Genomic DNA, 19,453 nt, shown 5'->3' on the forward strand with positions numbered 1-19,453 from the left:
AAAAAAAATTCTGGTTAGCATTTTGTCTGTTTATCTTTTCTCTATTTTGAAATAAATTACCGTATCAGCATTCGCTTGTGTTGTGACATCACAGCGCACGCATGGGTGCATTAGGTTGTTGTGATGTCATCGTGTCACGGCGCAGTCAAATTGCAGTTTTTTTGCGAGTCGTGTTCTTGTACTTATATAAGCTGTACCCTCGATTCAGTCATTTTTTTGTCCTAAAAAAGCAGCTTATATGCGAGTAAATCTCCCACAGTTGACATGCACCTACAATTAAAAGTTCAGACCCCTCTGTAATTTTTTAAGGAGGATAACTTGCAGTATAGCAGGGTGTTTGAATACTTATTGAACTGACTGTGAATTTAATGGTTATTATGCTGGTACAAGGTGTTGAAGGTTGTCTTTTTGTGGAAATGGCTTATCTTTTTCTGAATAATTTTGGTGCACATGTCTTACCTTTTGGAGGAAATAGCTCTGGAAGTTAAGGAAGTTGTTGGTCTTTACAATATTGGGGCAGGTTTTACAGCAGAACATTCTGGTGAAGAGAGATTTCATCGCAGGTGGGCCCTGCCATGTGCTCACCATGGCATTGGCAATCTGCAATCATATCAAAACATAAAAAATAATCATGAAACCTTAACTTAATCTTTTGCCGTTTCATAATTTATTTTTCAAACTGCAGTTTTTTTATGTCAGGTGTGGACAATATGACAAAAAGCTCATAAGGTAAGCCCTTGATTATCACAGTTAATGTAGACCAGACATGGCCGCGGTACACGCGAAGTAGGATGTCCTTTATTATCACTACCTTTTTTTTTTTCAGTGCTGAGTCCTAATAGCAAGCAAGACAGGCGTGTAGCTTCCACACTCAAGTTTCAGCGTGGATTTTCACATTTTCAATAAACCAACAATAACAAAAATGTAAATTAAAACATTTTATATCTTTTTTTGCCCCTTTTTTCACAATTATTTTGCTACATTTTCTTTCCGGAGTAAATTGAATATTACAGATCATTTTCCCCATATAATAAAGTTGAAGCCAAACAAGCTTATAAATAGGTTTAATTTTAGAGCATTTTTTAAAAATCAAAATCTGCAATCAACAAAAACAAAAGTCAATGAATTTAAGACCTTTGTAACATAACACTTCATTAATTCAACCATTATCTGTATTGCGTATCCTCAAGGATGTTATTTTAAAAAAGGTCCAATAAAAAAATAAAAATACATAACTGGTAACTGGCAACAAATTAAAAGAATTATCTGATATTAAATCATTGCTTAAAGTTTTCATCTCTTAAGAAGATGCATTAAGATAAAAACCAATGTTGCCAAGTTCATCTTGCTTGAAAGCAGCCCTTTGGCAAATTAGCATGTTGCCACCAGTGCAGACAGAAGATGCATTTTGTGGGAGCACTTGATGCTGAAATGCACATTTATTTTTGGGCTAGTTGGCTGACCCTTTGAAAGTTTCCCTAACAGGAACTCCACCATTCAAGAGGATACTATCTCTGTACAAATCTAAATGGGCAGAGCAACAAAGTGAGCCAAATTGAAGCGCATGATTGGGGCACAACTTTGAGGCACCCAAAATCAATGTATAAGTTGACAAGCAGCTTAGGGTTAGGGTAAGCACTCAGTCCGGTGTCGTTTGTTATCCTACAGTTGGCAGGATTTAATCATTAACAGAACGAGATGTGATATATCCGATTTCACAACAAACTACTAACAGACCTACGGTTTCCCCGAGGACATCTCGAGACCTCCAGGATCTCTGTGGATAGCCAGCCCACTCAAAGTACGTCGAAAAGAGGGGAAGCAAAGCGCGGATGCCAGGTGGACCTTGCTGCTAAGCTGAGACAACAACCACACCGAGCACCGCTTCCTAGTATCTTTTTTACCGATCCATCACCCATAAAATTGATGAGTTGGAACTTCGAATAGCTACCAACAGCTTTGTTAGGAACTGTAACATTATTCTAATCACGGAAACATGGCTACACCCAAACATCAGCTTGACCATCCCGATGGAGTCTTGTCGCTGTTGACTTCAACAATGCTTATTTAAAGACTGTTCTACCTAAGTTTATTTAATACGTAAAATGTAATACGAGAGAAGACAAAACCCTTGACCATGTTTTTACAGGTTACAGGATACAGTTTTTTCCTAACCAAAAACCTTGGATGACCAATGAGACACAGGCACTAATGAAATGCTGTAACACTGCCTTCAGATCAGGGGACAAGATAAAATATAAAGCTGCCAGAGCACAGCTGAAAAGAGGCATTTAAAAAGGCCAAGGCAGCATATACTAAGAAAATTGAGGAGCATTTCACAGAAAATAACCCAAAGAAGATTTGGCAGGAAATATGACATATTACCAACTACAATATCAATAATGTCTGTTAACGCAGATGCCTCACTAGCGGAGAAACTGAACTGTTTCTTTACCCACTTTGAGACTGACAAATCACACCCCCACCACCACCCTGCAGCGATACACTGAAGTTCTGGGAATAGGAACTGAGACTGGCAATGCGGTCTGTCAACACCAGGAAGGCTGCTGGCCTCGAGTACCTGGGAAGGTGATCAAAGCCTGTGCTGACCAGCTGACTGGTGCTTTCACAAAGATTTTCAATTTTTCCCTGCAACAATCCATCGTCCCATCCTGCCTGAAATATGCCACCATTATCCCTGTCCCCAAAAAGCCAACCATTAACAGCATGAATGATTATTGGCCTGTTGCACTCACGCCTGTGATCATGAAGTGCTTTGAAAAGTTGTTAGCCCGCCATATCAGGAATACAATCCCTCCCTCAGTTGACCCTCACCAGTTTGCTTATAGAGCAAACAGGTCCACTGATGATGCTATCGCCATTGCTCTACATACAGCACTGAGCCACTTGGAACACCATGGGAATTGCTTTTCATTGACTATAGCTCAGTCTTTAACATCATAAAACTGGACATTCTGACTGACAAAGTCTCCCACCTTGGACTATCTCCAATCTGATGCAAGATATCCATAACAGCGGAATGCCAAATTACGAGTCCGTAACTATCACTATCCCTTATTTAGGTATTTTGCCGAGGAAACGCACCTTATGGAGAAGCACTACCAATTTCGTCATGCGCAGTTTCTGGGTGTGATGACAAGTAGGCTTTTGTTGTTGATGATGACGACAGGGCCTATCTCCGATTATCATTATCATTATTATCATCTTCATTATTATTATTATCACAGAGGCACCAAGGTTTGTTCTTAGTTGTAAGTTCATTTTGTTTTGTTGTGGCCATGTCTGGTCTATATATATATGTATATATATATATGTATATATATATGTATGTATATATATATATATATATATATATATATATATATATATATATATATATATATATATATATATATATATATATATATATATATATATATATATATATATATATATATATATATATATATATATATATATATATATATATATATATATATATATATATATATATATATATATATATATATATATATATATATATATATATATATATATATATATATATATATATATATATATATATATATATATATATATATATATATATATATATATATATATATATATATATATATATATATATATATATATATATATATATATATATATATATATATATATATATATATATATATATATATATATATATATATATATATATATATATATATATATATATATATATATATATATATATATATATATATATATATATATATATATATATATATATATATATATATATATATATATATATATATATATATATATATATATATATATATATATATATATATATATATATATATATATATATATATATATATATATGTATATATATATATATATATATATATATATGTATATATATATATATGTATATATATATATATATATATATATATATATGTGTATATATATGTGTATATATATGTGTATATATGTATGTATATATATGTATGTATATATATGTATGTATATATATGTATGTATATATATATGTATGTATATATATATGTATGTATATATATATATATATGTATATATATATATATATATGTATATATATATATATGTATATATATATATGTATATATATATATATGTATATATATATATATATATATATATATATATATATATATATATATATATATATATATATATATATATATTTCAGGGATTACTTTACTGTAAGCATGGGATCGAAACATGTCTGATCACAAAACGACCTAAAAAAAACACCATTGTCTGTAATAAACGAATCATTCAACACGTAGAATTTTTTCTTGTTTGGTAAAGCATGAGGATGGTCGAACTTGTTGATTAAGGCTGGATTTACAATTGAGCCAGCCAGCAGCATCCACATATGGATTGTCAGGCGATCCATGTGAATCCTAGCACTTTCAGTTCATTTTTGCACAAGAATGTCGGGGAAGGCATCCTTTTCCCGAAAACGTGTCGCTGCCTGGATCGCCAGGCCTTGGCTCGCTGTAGCTGTCCTCGCTGTGCAACTAGGAGGGGGCATGGACTCTGGTAAGGATTCTTTTACAGGAAGTAGGCATTTTAAACTACGATTCAAAAACAAAACAAACCTGGAACAGGCTAGGCATTGTCTTTATCCATGTGGTAATGTCCACAGTGATGCTCTACATTTTCTATGCAAACAAGTTGCCCTATTTTTCTCGACCATAGTTTTTTTTTTTTTTTATAACGTTCTGTTAGAATGTGTGAGGGTTGACAGAGTAGCAACATTATCCAATTGAGGCTGTATAATTTAATTAGAAAATTAGATTTTTTTTCTTCATCATCAAAATAGTTTGACCAGAGCTAATCTTTGAAACAAAAACCTTACAACTGTGAGACAGGACAGACATGTCACACATCGACATGCTACCTCAAATACTTTGGACGCCAGCCCGAGAGGGAACAGTCTTTTATACCTTTGCCAAGCAGAAGCAGGCCTGCATACGCACTTTGTAGAAACACTGTTCTTGTTCAAGAATATCAGTTAGAGCCAGTCTTGAAGCAGGAGTCGGGCATGTTTCGAGAGCAGATATAGCCTCCTCCTAAAGAACAGGGAGAAAACAAGTGGCAAGAGATCATCCATGATATAAAAGTAATGTTGCAATGAGATGCATCACAAAATGTAAAAGTTAACCTATACTTTATACATACCGTATTTTCACACCTATAAAATGCACCGCCCTAAAGGCCGCAGTCTCAGTAGCGAGTGTATTTTCTGTTTCTTTGTCAATTGATGGACCGCTTTGTTTTAAAGGACGCGCTGGTATGGTTGTGCTAGCATAACACAACATAGCATATAGCATGCATGGTTTCGTACGTTTTAAAAAGGGCAACAGCAACAAAACGCAGTTTGATTTTACTTTATCGATGCAAAAATATAAGTCAAAGTATTCAGTTAGGCCATGCGTGTACATACAAAACGACTGGTGCTGCAACAGTAGTATCATTGACACTCACTGCACCCCTGATCTAGAGCTCTTGGCAGTTCGGTGCAGGGCCTTCTATCTACCCAGAGAGCTAACGATTATCATTGTATTGGCTGTTTACATCCCACAAGATGCTAATGTTAGCACGGCGCTCCTCCTGCAGGCAACTGTAAACAAACAGCAGCCCCGATGGAGTCTTTGGTGTTGCCAGTGACTTCAACAAAGCACGTTTACAGACTTCTGCCTAGATTTATGTTAGGGTTAATCCCCAACATCAAAATAATCTTCAAGCAGAGAAGGCATCAAGCACGAAATAGTTTTTGACTCTTAGACTGTCGGGCGTCAGGAGTGGTGAAATGGCAGGCCGCCTTCTAAGAGGGATGCTGCTCGCTCAGGCTGGTTGCACTTACGCCTGTGATCATGAAGTGCTTTGAAATGTTGGTCGCCCGCCATATCAGGGATACAATCCCTCCCTCAGTTGAGTAAACAGATCCACTGAGGATGCCATTGCCGTAGCTCTATATACAGTACTGAGCCACCTGGACCACGATGGGAATTACGTGAGAATGCTTTTCATTGACTGTAGCTCAGCCTTTCACACCATAAAACCGGACATTCTGGCTGAATAACTCTCCCATCTTGGACTATCCTCTTCCATCTGCTCCTGGATTAAGAATTTCTTAACCAACCATCCACAAACTGTTAGACATGGTCCCCACCTCTCTTCCTCCATCAGACTGAGCACTGGCTCCCCTCAAGGTTATGTACCGAGTCCTCTTCTATACTTGCTGTACACATACGACTACACTGTCCCACCGGTATAACTCCATCATCAAATTTGACGATGACACCACTGTAGTCGGACTCATCTCAGGGTGGGATGAGTCTGCATACAGAGATGAGGTCAACAAACTGTCTTTATGGTGTTTTGTGAACAATCTCACACTTAACACCACGAAATATAAAGAAAGAATCCTGGACTTTTGGAAACCCAGCACAGATCTGGCCCCATTCCTCATAAATGGAGTATACGTAGACAGGGTCCAGTCCTTCAAATTCCGGGGACCCACGTCACGGACAAGCTCTCCTGCTCTACCAACACCACCGTAGGGGTGGAGAAGGCCCAGAAACGACTCTTTCCGACATTTCCTGAGGGTACTCAGGAGGAACTATTACACGAAGCTTCTGGCAACCTTCTGTAGAGCCACTGTTGAGAGCATCCTGGCATACTGCATTACAGTGTGGTACGCAGGAAGCACGGCAGCAGACAGAAAGGCCAAGCAGAGAGTGATCACCACATTGCCAGCCCTCGCTACCTCAGCAGAGCATTGTCAGGGACCCATACCACAGTGGTCACAACTTGTTCCAGCTTCTGCCCTCTGTACGACGCTACAGGTCTAACAAGGACTAAACTGAAATAAGGACAGTTTTTTCCCACAGTCATCAGCACTCTGAGCTTGCGTTAGCACGACACACAATCCCTTCTGTGCAATAACTTCGGGGTGTGCAATAACAATGTGCAATATCTTATTGTGCAATATTTTAGAATTTACCTTGCCAGGATGTGACTTTTTATATTTTTTTATTACTTAATTGTTTTTTTCACTGGGAAAACGCACTTTGTTGAGTAGCACTACCAATTTCATTATACGCAGCTGTGTATGATGACAATAAACGCTTTCGATTCGATTCCGCGCAACGCTGCCTCCCTGTCTTTGTATGGAACCTCTATGTTGGCAGCCATCCGACATTCATCACGTTCATGCGCAAAGCTTTTCCTCCACGCTGTTAAATTGTGTTCGATCCATGGCTTCAGTCCATTTTCCAAGCGTACAGTGTTCCCTCGCTACTTCGCGGTTCAGCTACCGCGGACTCAGAGCTTCGCAGATTTTTTTTGGAGAAAAATAAATGAAAAAAAATACAAATATTACATTGAAACAACATATTTTACAGTTTTTTTGTTATAACATGAATTTCACTCTGCCCGTATTCTATATGGTGTACTGTATATAGAGGGGTAAAAAATAAAAAAAAAATTGAAAACATTTAAAAAAATAATACAATTTGGAATTAAATTCAAATTAAGCATTTTTGAAGGGGAATCCTTACTTCGCAGAAATTTACTTATCGCGGGTGGTCCCGGTCCCCATTAACCGCAATAACCGCGGGAACACTCTATACGCATTCTGTTGTCATTCACTCTGATATCATTCTGTATACGTCTTAAGTGCTATTTCTTTCAGTATTGAGAGTGTTTGAGGGTTAAGCGTGCTACGAGCACATGAAAGTCAAATGCCTTGTCACTCACCTGGGACGTTTTGAATGGATTTACCATAATGCTTGGAATACACAGGGAGGCTATTTTTAGGGTGAGTGTCCGCTTTGTTGATCACAATAAGTAGCATGTCGGCAAAGAATAAAACCAGTCACTCAAGCGGTCAGGGTCATACAAAAAAATGACTTTAGTGTACAAACATGGTGCACCGGCTGATTGGGCGCATTGACCATTTTAGAGAATAATTTAGACATAAGTGCGCGCTATGTGTGTGAAAATACGGTATATTCATATTTGGTTGAACTAGTCTATCAGTCCTCATCATTTTTCAAGATGAAATCCACAGAGACCCAGACAATTTCAGGCATTTTGACTAATCTTATACACACCATTTTTGGAGCCATTTGAAATTAAATATCTCTAAACTTGGTCAAATCTAAAAATCAAAGATAGTCAATAGATCTATAAGGAGAAAAATCAATGTCAGAGACTATTACTCACATACTAAGACAAGAAAATCTGTTTTCCAAATACATTCATGTTACGCACAAACATTTCATGCATGTTCATAATGGACTTACAGACAACTGTTTTAAAATAAAGTATTTGTGTGAATTAACTTACCTGTGCAACTACATCCCTTTCATACCGTAGCTGATACTGCCACATGAAGTCAGCTTGCTCCAATTCTACCTTCCTAAGAATTGACATGTCTGGGTCAATTCGTATCCACAGAAGAGGAGAATCAGCACTGTATGAAAATAAAGACAAATAAAATGTCATGTTTATTTCAAAATGATGCTTTCAGGATTCCAACAGTGGCATTGCAAACTAATGGATGAAAATAAAGAGGAGGAAAATTATTTTATTTGACACAATACAATATTACAATATTGCATCCAGGTGTAATGTACATTAACGGTCGTGTTGTCAAATGTTTTAAAATACCACACAGACGGGTGATCAATGTATTGTACTGGAGGTACAATGTTGGGGCTGGAAAGTGTCCTGTGTCTCAAGGGTAGGCACGAATATGTTGTAAATGTTGTATGGTGTTTGTGTGGTTTCTGCAGTAAAATTAAGATAAGCCTAGGAAATACAGTCGAAGGGTTGATAATAATAATAATAAATATAATAAAGTTAACTGTGTGAGGCACACGAACTCACTACAAAAAAGTAAAATATGGGAAACACGTGTTGTAAGGCGGGTTTGGATGGCGATCCAAAAATACGTCTAACTTGTAAGGATTGGAAAAAATTGGAAAGACAAAGCGCTTTAAAAATATTACACAGCTATATTTATGGATAAATAAATATGGGTTTGCTGGCCAGCTTAAAATGCATAAAATGCAGGATAATATATGCACTAATGCATTGAGGCAATATACATATATAAATAATATGTGAATGGATAAAAGTGTAACAGCTTGTTCCACAGACACTAATGGCGAAATAAGGCCGGGGAGAAGTTAAAAATACTATTTTGGGAAAATAGTGGGGGCTCCCTCGGATAACGGGGATATATATTTAAGACCGAGGCGGCGGGAAAGTACTGTTTGGTAAGGAAAAATAGCGGGGCCTCCTCGGCTGATGGGGAAAATATTTACCGAGATAGGTGACGGGTGCGGAGGAAGTTTAACAAAAATAGAGGGAGAAGAAATGGTGTAAAGTTCGACAAAAATCAGAGACAAGGGGGACACGGATGCACTTTTCCCACAGTAAGAAGGTTGTCTAAATTGAAACGTTTCAAGAGGAAAACTACCGAAACAAAGACAAAAAAGTCATGTTGAAAACAATTATTGCTTTTGGGGCAATGAGATTAATGATGGTTGTGATTCTATTCCTCTCCACAGTAGGGTTGTTTTCTCCAGTTGGAAAGGCGGAGGGGTTTTAATTGAGGATACACCTTCTTACGGGTGGGTAAACCGAGAAACATTCACATTTACATTTGATTAACATTACCTACTAAATCAAATTTCCAGACATGCATTCGAGATTGAAAATATATATTTGGACTCGGAGACGTCCTGGTTGCCATACAAGGGGTCAATCTATGGTGGGAAATATGTGTGGTACATTAACAGCAAAAAATTGAAGATTGGGAAAAGCCTTGTTGCAGAAATTGGTCAAGATTGGAAAGCTTGGACTGACATATTAACCTGTGAAATTTATTTCTGAAACAGGGATTTCCCAAACGGGGGATAATTGGGAGCTGGTAATGGAGTGTAAAGAAGGCAAGCACTATGTGGAGCTACTTTGGTAAAAGGGTGGTCTCAATTGAAACATTGAGGGGACGGGTAAGATAAACTTTCTGACTTAATAAGATACGGGAAACACCAATATTAATTGAAAAGTTTATTGCTCAGCAAGCAATACCATAAAACTATAGGGAACACTTTTATATTGGGTTTGACGTCTCCATATGGTTTCAATTGAGACTACATCATCTTACAAAGGATTAGAATAAACTACCAGACAAGGGAAAATACGATGGGATCTAACAACTCCCTCAATCACCATTCTTTTGGGGAAAAGTGTTTTTACAAATGAAAAAAATGTGTCCTACTTGTACAGAAAAAAATATTGAAATAGTGTTTATCCTGTTACGCAGTAAATAGGAAGTCAATTTTTCCACTGTTTAATCATTTTACCTGCTTAAACCTTACAGGGCATGGTCTGAAGCTGGGGGCGATAAATGAGACGTGGTGTACCGGCGTTCTAAAACAAACTACACCCCTAATACCACGTTCTGGCCTATGGTGGCGGGGTGGTAGATAAATTATACGACTCCTGCCGAAACGCGGCAGGACTAGGTACTTTGGTCTCACTGCTCTTACCGGTGTCTGTTTTTCCATCCACAGTGGAGGAGATACAATTGGCGGCTCAGAATTCGGAGGAGCTGAAGGGTCGTCCCTCCCGACATCGTCAAGAGGCATGGAGGGAAGGAGATCCAACATACATTGATGTGATTGGCATCCCCCGGGGCGTACCAGATGAGTATAAGCTGGCTAATCAGATCGCAGCAGGTTGGGAGTCTATCTTCCTTCTAATCACTCCAAACAAAAATGTGGATAGAATAAATTACTTACATTACAGTGTCCAAAAACTCGGAAATTATACTGAAGAGGGATTTGTGGCCATAAAGGAACAACTGGCAGCTACCAGTCTGATGGCGTTCCAGGATCGCATAGCGGTAGATATGATCCTTGAAACAGGGGGCGTGTGTGCAATGTTTGGAAAACAATGTTGCACCTTCATACCGAACAACACGTCACCCAGTGGATCTCTCACCAGGGCCATTACTGGCCTGCAAACACTGAACCGCAATATGCAAGAGCATTCTGGAGTAGATACGTCCGCATTGTCAGATTGGTGGGATAAGACCTTTGGAAAATATAAAGATTTGGCTACATCCTTCGTGGTGACCATAGGCACAATTACCGCTATCCTAACATTGTGTGGGTGCTGTATTATCCCGTTTGCGCTCCTTGCTAAGCCGACTTATAACAACAGCAATTGCCCCTACAAATTCTATAGTACATGAGTTGTATCTTATGGGACGGTTTGGGGAAAGCAGTGGGGTCCATGAGTACGGTAAATCCGAGGACCAATTGGACGATTATGATTATGTTTTTTTCTCCTTCAGACCAGCCATGGGAGTAAGGAGTAGGCGGATAAAATCGCAGTCACCGACATTTCCATTTGTGATTACTAAAAAATGATTAATAACATACATATTATAAAAACAGGGGTATGTTGGGTTTATTCTGTATTACTATTATACATATATGTGTAGTAATTCATTTCTTTGTTAAAATCATTCTAAGTCTTTCTATTGTTCGGCTCAAGGTCATAAACTGCCGCCTAGTCCACTCTCACATGGACTTCTCCAAGGATTGTTGACGCTACATCCACATACCCAGTATCGGGCTGAGAGGGTTGTTGATCGGGCAAGGACTCGATATCTGCCATTTCCAGCAACGGAGCCCATAACAAAGATATTGTTTCTGCCACGTCCATAACACTCGTGACGCACTTCGGGTTTTTCTTTATGTAATTATTATATGATTCTTAGGTCAAGGAAGGCATAATTGTTCTAATATAAATGTTGTTAGGTCTAGTCTCCTGTTTTTGTTATTGGTAAAATACTTTGATTGTTATTGTAGTTCCAGATGTTGTTTTTACTCATACGTGATGGAATGATCAACAACTCTGTAAATTGTTTTGATTCATGGCAATAAGAGTCGTACGAAAATGTCTATTCGATGAGACGTTCGGAAGTTGAAGGAGAAACTCTGGCTTGCTGAATCTCCCCTCTGAGGTTTTTACCTGTGATCTATTCTATTTGATTAAATGTCAATAATTGAATAAGATGTCTGCCTGCAGTTATTGATAATTACGGATGAAGGTAATTATGAATGAACCTAACATCTGTGTAAAGGAAAGAATGAATGGGGGCCCATGTATCGAGAGATTTTGAGTGAAAATCTCCTTTATCAGCAAGGACATTGAAGATGAGACAAGGCGGGGTCTTTCAGCATGACAATGATCCCAAACACACAGCCAGGGCAACAAAGGAGTGGCTTCGTAAGAAGCATTTCAATGTCCTGGAGTGGCCTATCCAGTCTCCAGATCTCAACCCCATAGAAAATCTTTGGAGCGAGTTGAAAGTCGATGTTGCCCGACAGCCCTAAAGCATCATTGCTCTAGAGGAGATCTGCATGGAAGAATGGGCCATACCACCAACAGTGTGTGAAAAGCTTGTGAAGAGTTACAGAAAATGTTTGGCCTCCATTATTGCCAACAAAGGGTAGAAAAAGTATTGATATGAACGGTTGGTAATGACCAAATACTTATTTTGCACCATTATTTGCAAATAAATTCTTTAAAAAGCAAATAATGTGATTTTAATGTTTTTTCCACATTCTGTCTCTATGGTTGAGGTTTACCCATGTTGGCAATCACAGGCCTCTTATCTTTTCATATAGGATAACTTGCTCGATTGGTGGTTAAATGATTATTTGCCCCACTGTACGAGGACTTGTACGTAAAGCAAGCAGACTTTGGTTTGGAATATGGCTTTGAAGTTGGCATGATATAGAATGTTAAGAGCAAGGAGAGTACTATGAAAGGACTTGTTCAGAACTCAGCTCATCTTGTTTCATCATCAGCTAATTAGCGGACTGACTAGCCAGCTGAAGGACATTTTGCGGACGCGCTCGCCCCGCCCCCGGTCATGTGTGTGTACATGTTTTTCTACCTCGGCTCGCGGGCCACATAAGGCCCGTTACAGATAACAACATTCATTTAGAATAACAAGTTACAGATAACAACATTCATTTACAATAACAAGGGCATTTATTCACGGCCAAACAAAGTAATCATAACAGTAAGTACTATAATGACAGAAGAAAAAAAGTATTTATAACAGTAGATACTGTAATTTACACCAGCCTAGAAAACATTGAGATTAATCTTTGAATCATTGAAATCATTTTGAATATCTATTGCATAAATTAATGGGAAATCATTTAATATTAAAATATTTTTCTTATTGGCACACATCACTAGAAGTGTGTTCAATAGCATTTTCAGGTATTGTACTCTAAGCCCTCTAGTCTGTATTTTAGTAAGTCCAGAAATGCTTAGAACCTTAAAGCAAAGATTAATCTCAATGTTTTCTATACTGGTGAAAATTATAGTATCTACTGTTATAACTCCTTTTTTTCCTGTCATTATAGTACTTACTGTTATAACTACTTTGTTTGGCCGTGAATAAATGCCCTTGTTATTCTCAATGAATGTTATCTGCATATTGTTATTCTCAATAAATGTTATCTGTAGCTTGTTATTCTAAATGAATGTTGTTATCTGTAACAGGCCGTATATGGCCCGCAGGTGGAGGTTGAAAAACAAGTACACACACACGACCGAGTTGGCCCTCGGCCAAAGGGCAGTCAGCTACATGTCTTTCGGCAAATAGACTGACCAGGTTGAGATACAAGTAAATCGACATACGAGCTCAGTCCTGTAACATATTAAGCTCGTATCTCAAAGGTACCACTGTAATTACCATTATCAACTGAGGAAATCAACATGAAAACTGTCTCTAATTGGCTAACCCTGACATCATGCCAAATGGTGATGTCGAATTAAATGTCCCGAAACAGTTGTGGTCTTGAAATGTGAACCCGGGCGACGATACTGTGAATGGAATCGGCCTTGTCCGAAAACAGAGCACTTTGGCCGGAGAGGATGACGGGACGTCGGGCGGAGCAACGTGGAAGTTGAGATTCCATTAATGTCTGGGCTGTTCCGTGTTTGGCGATATCGAGCATGGAACGTAGAGTTGACCCATATGCAGGGAAATTGGCACTGGATGAGGATGGAGTGGTCTAACAAAACTTTAATTCCATAGGAAAGAAGGGTATCACGAAACTTAACGAAATCCAAATCCAAATAAAACCTGACGTGGAACCACATGGAGTAACGAGGAACTTGGAACATGGAATCATGGAGCATAGCAAGACAAAATAAAGCTGGCCATCTAACAATGACATAACAATCACGTTTAAAAACACAGAACAGGGAACTGATTGTCAATCACACGCAGCTGGTCAACGAGAGAAAAGGCGAAGCCAGGAGGGACAAAAGATGCGAAAAGCAATCACGCAATACACATGGAAAAAAGGAAGAAAAAACAAACAAACGAAAACTAACACAGGCATTGGGCTGTTGCTGGCGCTTATTTGAAAACAAAACTTGCTCAGCGAATTGGACGGCAGAGAGCACCAGCGAGGGGGATTTTTTTTTTTAAATGCGAGCCCCAGGACGATACGGCGAATGGAATTGGCCTTGTCCGAAAACAGAGCACTTTGGTCGGCGAGGATGACGGGACGATGAGGCGTAGGAATGTGGAAGTTGAGACACCATTCAATTCCAGGCAATGTCCTTGGCGCGTATTTGAAAATAAAACTTTCTTGGCAGCTAATTGACATTTGGATAGGCACGCAGGAGCAAAGTAGAAGTTTAAATTCTCGGCCGGCGGTCCAGGGGCGCATGCCAGCCCCTACCGAAACAGGCAAGCAACATTTTTTATTGGAAGCGGATACCTTCCCGGACATTTTTACTCAAAAATGAATTGAATGTGCGGTTTATCATCATCATGGGCAGGAATGCTGCTGCCTGGCTTTAGGGTAAAACTAACTTTTATCAACAAGTTCGCTCGTCCTCATGCGTTAAAAAAAAAGAACAAAGGCTATGTTTTGATTGATTCATTCAGAAAAGCCAATTGTGTTTTTAGGTCGTTTTGTGAATTGAAGTTTCCAGCCCACACTTAGTCAGGCGAGTACAGTTATCTCTCGAACATCACCGAAAATGGACCCATGGCAAAAAGAAGACAAAGGACTTTGACTAAAACTCCCATTAACCTGTTTTTGGGATTTATATCAAGCGGAGATAAACAAATTTCTCTGTGAGTACAATATTTAAAGTATTTATTTTTATACACAGTAATACCTTGACGTACGAATGTCCAAACATACGAGTAATTTGAGATACATAGAACATTCCGAGGAAATCTCAGAGAAAGGCAGCTTTTGGCCCTTGCTATGGAGGAAGGACAGGAGCCGGGAAACAGCAGCTACCGTGACCGGACATTTCGTCCCCGGACGTTCCGTCTAACAGAAGTTTGGTCGCCGGACAGTTCGTCGAACAGATGTTTGGTCGCCGGACACTTCATCGACGGACAATTCGTCGTCGGACATTCGTCGACGTTCAATTCGTCGCCAAACATTTGGTCAACGTTCAATTCATCGCCGGACATTTCATCGACGTTCAATTAGTCGTCGGACATTTCGTTGATGTTCAATTCGTCGCCGGACATTTTGTCGACGTTCACTTCGTCGCCGGACATTTCCTCGACGTTCAATTTGTCGCCGGACATTTGGTCGACGTTCAATTCGTCGACGGATAATTCGTCGCCAGATTCGCTCACTCTCAGAATAATAATCATGAGAGTTCACTGTTGAAAGCGATCAACCAGGTAATCTGTCACTCTCAAAATTATTATGAGAGAATGAGTTTGTTATAGCATTGACAATCTCAGAGTATTAATATCTAAATATCTAATATCAAAATTATCAATGAATTGCATATTATTGGCGTGTGTGTACATGTTTGTCAATTTGTGTTCCTGGGTGACAGGAAGGAAACGCCCTGTTCTCGTGTGCATAGACAACCTCGCCTCGCCCATGCCATCCCACATTTTATACTATTATTGTCATGTCCCAACACCTCTGTTAAGGTGGTTGGATCAGAACTTCCACGTAAGCCTCTGAAACACTTAACTATATTATTAACCCTTATAAAGCACTCATTTAAACCATCGGCTGCCATTGACGGCGGTAGGCGTCCGTTCATGTTGACTGTGAGGTGCAGAGTACTCAGCAGTCATTTAACCCATCGGCTGCCAGTGACGGCGGAAGAAGCTGTATTTAATCATTTTAAGAAAGCAAAGATTGCAATGAATGTATTACTGTCTTACTCCATGGCTGATAAGTCCATGTCCACTTCTTCTCCATTCATCAGCGGAATTTTCTTTTTCTTGTTTCTAGAGAAAATAATTAAGTTTACATATTTTAGTCAACGACATGTGGGGGTCCTCAGATCCCTATAAATTTCTAAACTCTTTAATAACAAATTTACCATCTAAAAAAAATACGCATGGATTCTTTTCTTTTTACACCAACCATACATCCCTCTTTACCTCATCATTCTCTGGAACGACTCAGTGCTTTGTGGCTACACACTTTGAACTCTGAATAGCAGCAGAAGCTGCCTCAGTTCAGTAAAGTGGGGCCCTATTGCTTGATTCCCCCGGTGTTAGGCAGTGTTGCACGATGCACTACTTGTTGGTGAAGCTTCAGAAAGTGAAAGCTGCACAAGCACGGCAGGGGAAATCTGGGAAACTTGATAGACAAGTGTTATCAGGTGACAACTGCACCCTTTCCTTGTTCCAACAGTGTTCTTCCAATAAAATTAATGAAAATGTCACAAATGCACTGGATAGATACTGAAGGAAAGAGCAGGCCTTACATAGTGGTCAAGGGCTAATTCATGCCTGTTTTGTTTAGGTTATCAAACCACCACCATTAAGATTGCAGAGTAAACTTGTTTCCAGTGCTTTTATATAGGATGTTGTTTCTTCGGTCAAAATTCATAGCATGTGCTCATAAGTAACAGTCGACACACAAATGGGCCATTTAATATAGATTTTGCCTTTTGGCTCAACTTCTTTTTATTCACGACGGCCAAATAACTCCAGCTCCTACACTGACGCGCCTGTCAATCTCCTGTTTCATTATTTTCTTACTTGCAAACAAGACCTCAACATACTAAAACCCTGCTTTTGAGGAAGAATGTGATCCCAGTTTTGGAGAGAACATTATACCTCTTTCTGACCGAGGACCAAGGCTTCAGCAGTGTGATATTACTCACAAGGCATCCGAATAGGACTTGCCGAATGGGACATGGCTGCAAGTCCAAAAACATGTACTACCCCTTGCAAAAGTATGGAATCTCCAGTCTTTGGAGAGTCCTCACTCAGACATTTTGTTTTATTTTGAAAAACCTACTTAGACCTCATACAGTGGGGCAAATAAGTTTTTAGTCAACCACCAATAGTGCAAGTTATCCTACTTGAAAAGATTAGAGGCCTGTGATTGTCGACATGGATAAACCAAAAATCATGACAGAATAAAGGAAACAAACTGAAAATCACATGGTTACATTTTTAAAGAATGTATTTGAAAATAATGGTGGAAATTAAGTATTTGGTTAATACAGAAAGTTTATCTCAATACTTTATGTACCCTTTTGTTGAAAACAATGGAGGCCAAACATTTTCTGTAACTCTTCACAAGCTTTTCACACACTTGCTGGTATTTTGGCCCAGTGCAGTGATGTTTTGGGGCTGTTGTTGGGCAACACAGAGTTTCAACTCCCTCCACAGATTTTTTTTTATAGGGTTGATATCCACTCCAGGATCTTGAAATGTTTCTTATGAAGCCTCTCCTTTGTTGCCATGGCTGTTTGGGATCATCATCCCCCAAACACGAGAACCTATGTTTCTACCAAGAAGTTATATTTTGGTTTCCTCTGACCGTAACATTCTCCCAGTCATTTTCTGAATCATCCAAATGCTCTCTAGCCAACCGCAGATGAGCCTGGATGTATACTGGCTTCAGCAGAGAGACACGTCTGGCCGTGCAGGATTTGAGTCCCAGGTGGTGCATTGCATTACTGATAGTAGCCTTTGATACTGTGGTCCCAGCTCTCTGTGGGTCATTCACCAGGTCACCCCGTGGTTCTGGGATTTTTGCTCACCGTTCTTGTTATCATTTTGACGCCACAGGGTGAGATTTGCAGGGAGCCCCAGATTGAGGGAGTTTATCAGTGGTCTTCCATTTTTCTAATAATTGCTCCCACAGTTAATTTCTTTACACCAAGCGTTTTACCTATTGCAGATTCAGTCTTCCGAGCCTGGTGCAGGTCTACAATTTTGTCTCTGGTGTCTTTCGACAGCTCTTTGGTCTTAGCCATAGTGGAGTTTTATACCGATAATGAGTTAAAACAGATGCTATCGATATAGGTCACGAATGGATCTCGTCTGAAGTTAGACCTATTACGCAGCCAGAAATCTTGCTTGTATGTAGGTAACCAAATATTTATTTTCCACTCTAATTTGGAAATGAATTCTGTAAAAATCAAATATGTGATTTTCTAGGTTTTTTTCCCCATTCTGCCTCTCATGATTGAGGTTTACCCATGTTGACAACTAGAGGCCTCTAATCGTTTCATGTAGGAGGACCTGCACAATTGGTGGTTGACTAAATATTTATTTGCTCCACTGTATATACAGACCCATGTGTAAACGCATGGGAACAAGAGAAAGTTACCGGGATGCAACATTGAGATAGCACACAAACATGAACACACATTTAATAAACATCCTTAGGAATTCAAACAGCAACATTATCAACAACAAGCATTAACGTTTTAAGAATTTTCGACAAAGAGGGTTCTGCATGACTTGTGAACACTTTCAGGATGTTTTTTCCAACAAAGTTGGAAAGTTTGTTTCTCCGTTTTTTTCTGATTTGTGCTGTTACAATGGTGATTGCTTCCTCTTTGCCTGCCTTCTCATTGAATACCTCGTGTATTGGCGAGCGTTGCATTTACTAATGCTCCGTTGTTCAAGATTCTTTTCCAAGAAGTCGGAAAGCTTGTTTCTCCCCGTTTTTTTTTCTGATTTGTTGTTGCAATGGTGGCTGCTTCCTATTCGGCTAGCTTCGTGTTGAATTCCTCGTGTATTTTTTTATGCTTTGCATTTAGTCATGAATCGGTTTTGGTGCACATCGACTAACTAACTCGTAAATGTCCTTATTATTGGCAACACAGCCAATCACCTGCCCACGCGACATATTTTTGCCCACCAAAGGCTGCGGTTCAGGTCAAGTTTAAGCAGAAAATGGATTAAAGAAAATGGACGGTTGTTGTGAAATGAGAGCCTGGTATACAGTGGAGTGATGTTCGAAAGCGAGAATCAATGCATCCACGACAATATTTTCAAAATAAAATAACGGATAAGGAATGCATGTAC

At 38.9% G+C, this 19,453-nt stretch overlaps 1 protein-coding gene across 1 annotated transcript in view; it reads right to left on the reverse strand.

Moving 5' to 3' along the window:
* Nucleotides 1-19,453, reverse strand: part of taf2 (TAF2 RNA polymerase II, TATA box binding protein (TBP)-associated factor) — a 105,654-nt gene that overhangs the window by 29,165 nt on the left and 57,036 nt on the right. Inside the window, exons 17-20 of the mRNA XM_077711832.1 lie at nucleotides 16,337-16,402; nucleotides 8,416-8,542; nucleotides 5,007-5,132; nucleotides 460-600 (exon numbers count right to left, since the gene is read on the reverse strand). Coding sequence (XP_077567958.1) covers nucleotides 460-600; nucleotides 5,007-5,132; nucleotides 8,416-8,542; nucleotides 16,337-16,402 — 460 coding nt within the window. The remainder of the gene's footprint in view (nucleotides 1-459; nucleotides 601-5,006; nucleotides 5,133-8,415; nucleotides 8,543-16,336; nucleotides 16,403-19,453) is intronic.

The sequence above is a fragment of the Stigmatopora nigra genome, unplaced genomic scaffold, assembly GCF_051989575.1.
Source record: "Stigmatopora nigra isolate UIUO_SnigA unplaced genomic scaffold, RoL_Snig_1.1 HiC_scaffold_45, whole genome shotgun sequence".
Taxonomy (NCBI): Eukaryota; Metazoa; Chordata; class Actinopteri; order Syngnathiformes; family Syngnathidae; genus Stigmatopora; species Stigmatopora nigra.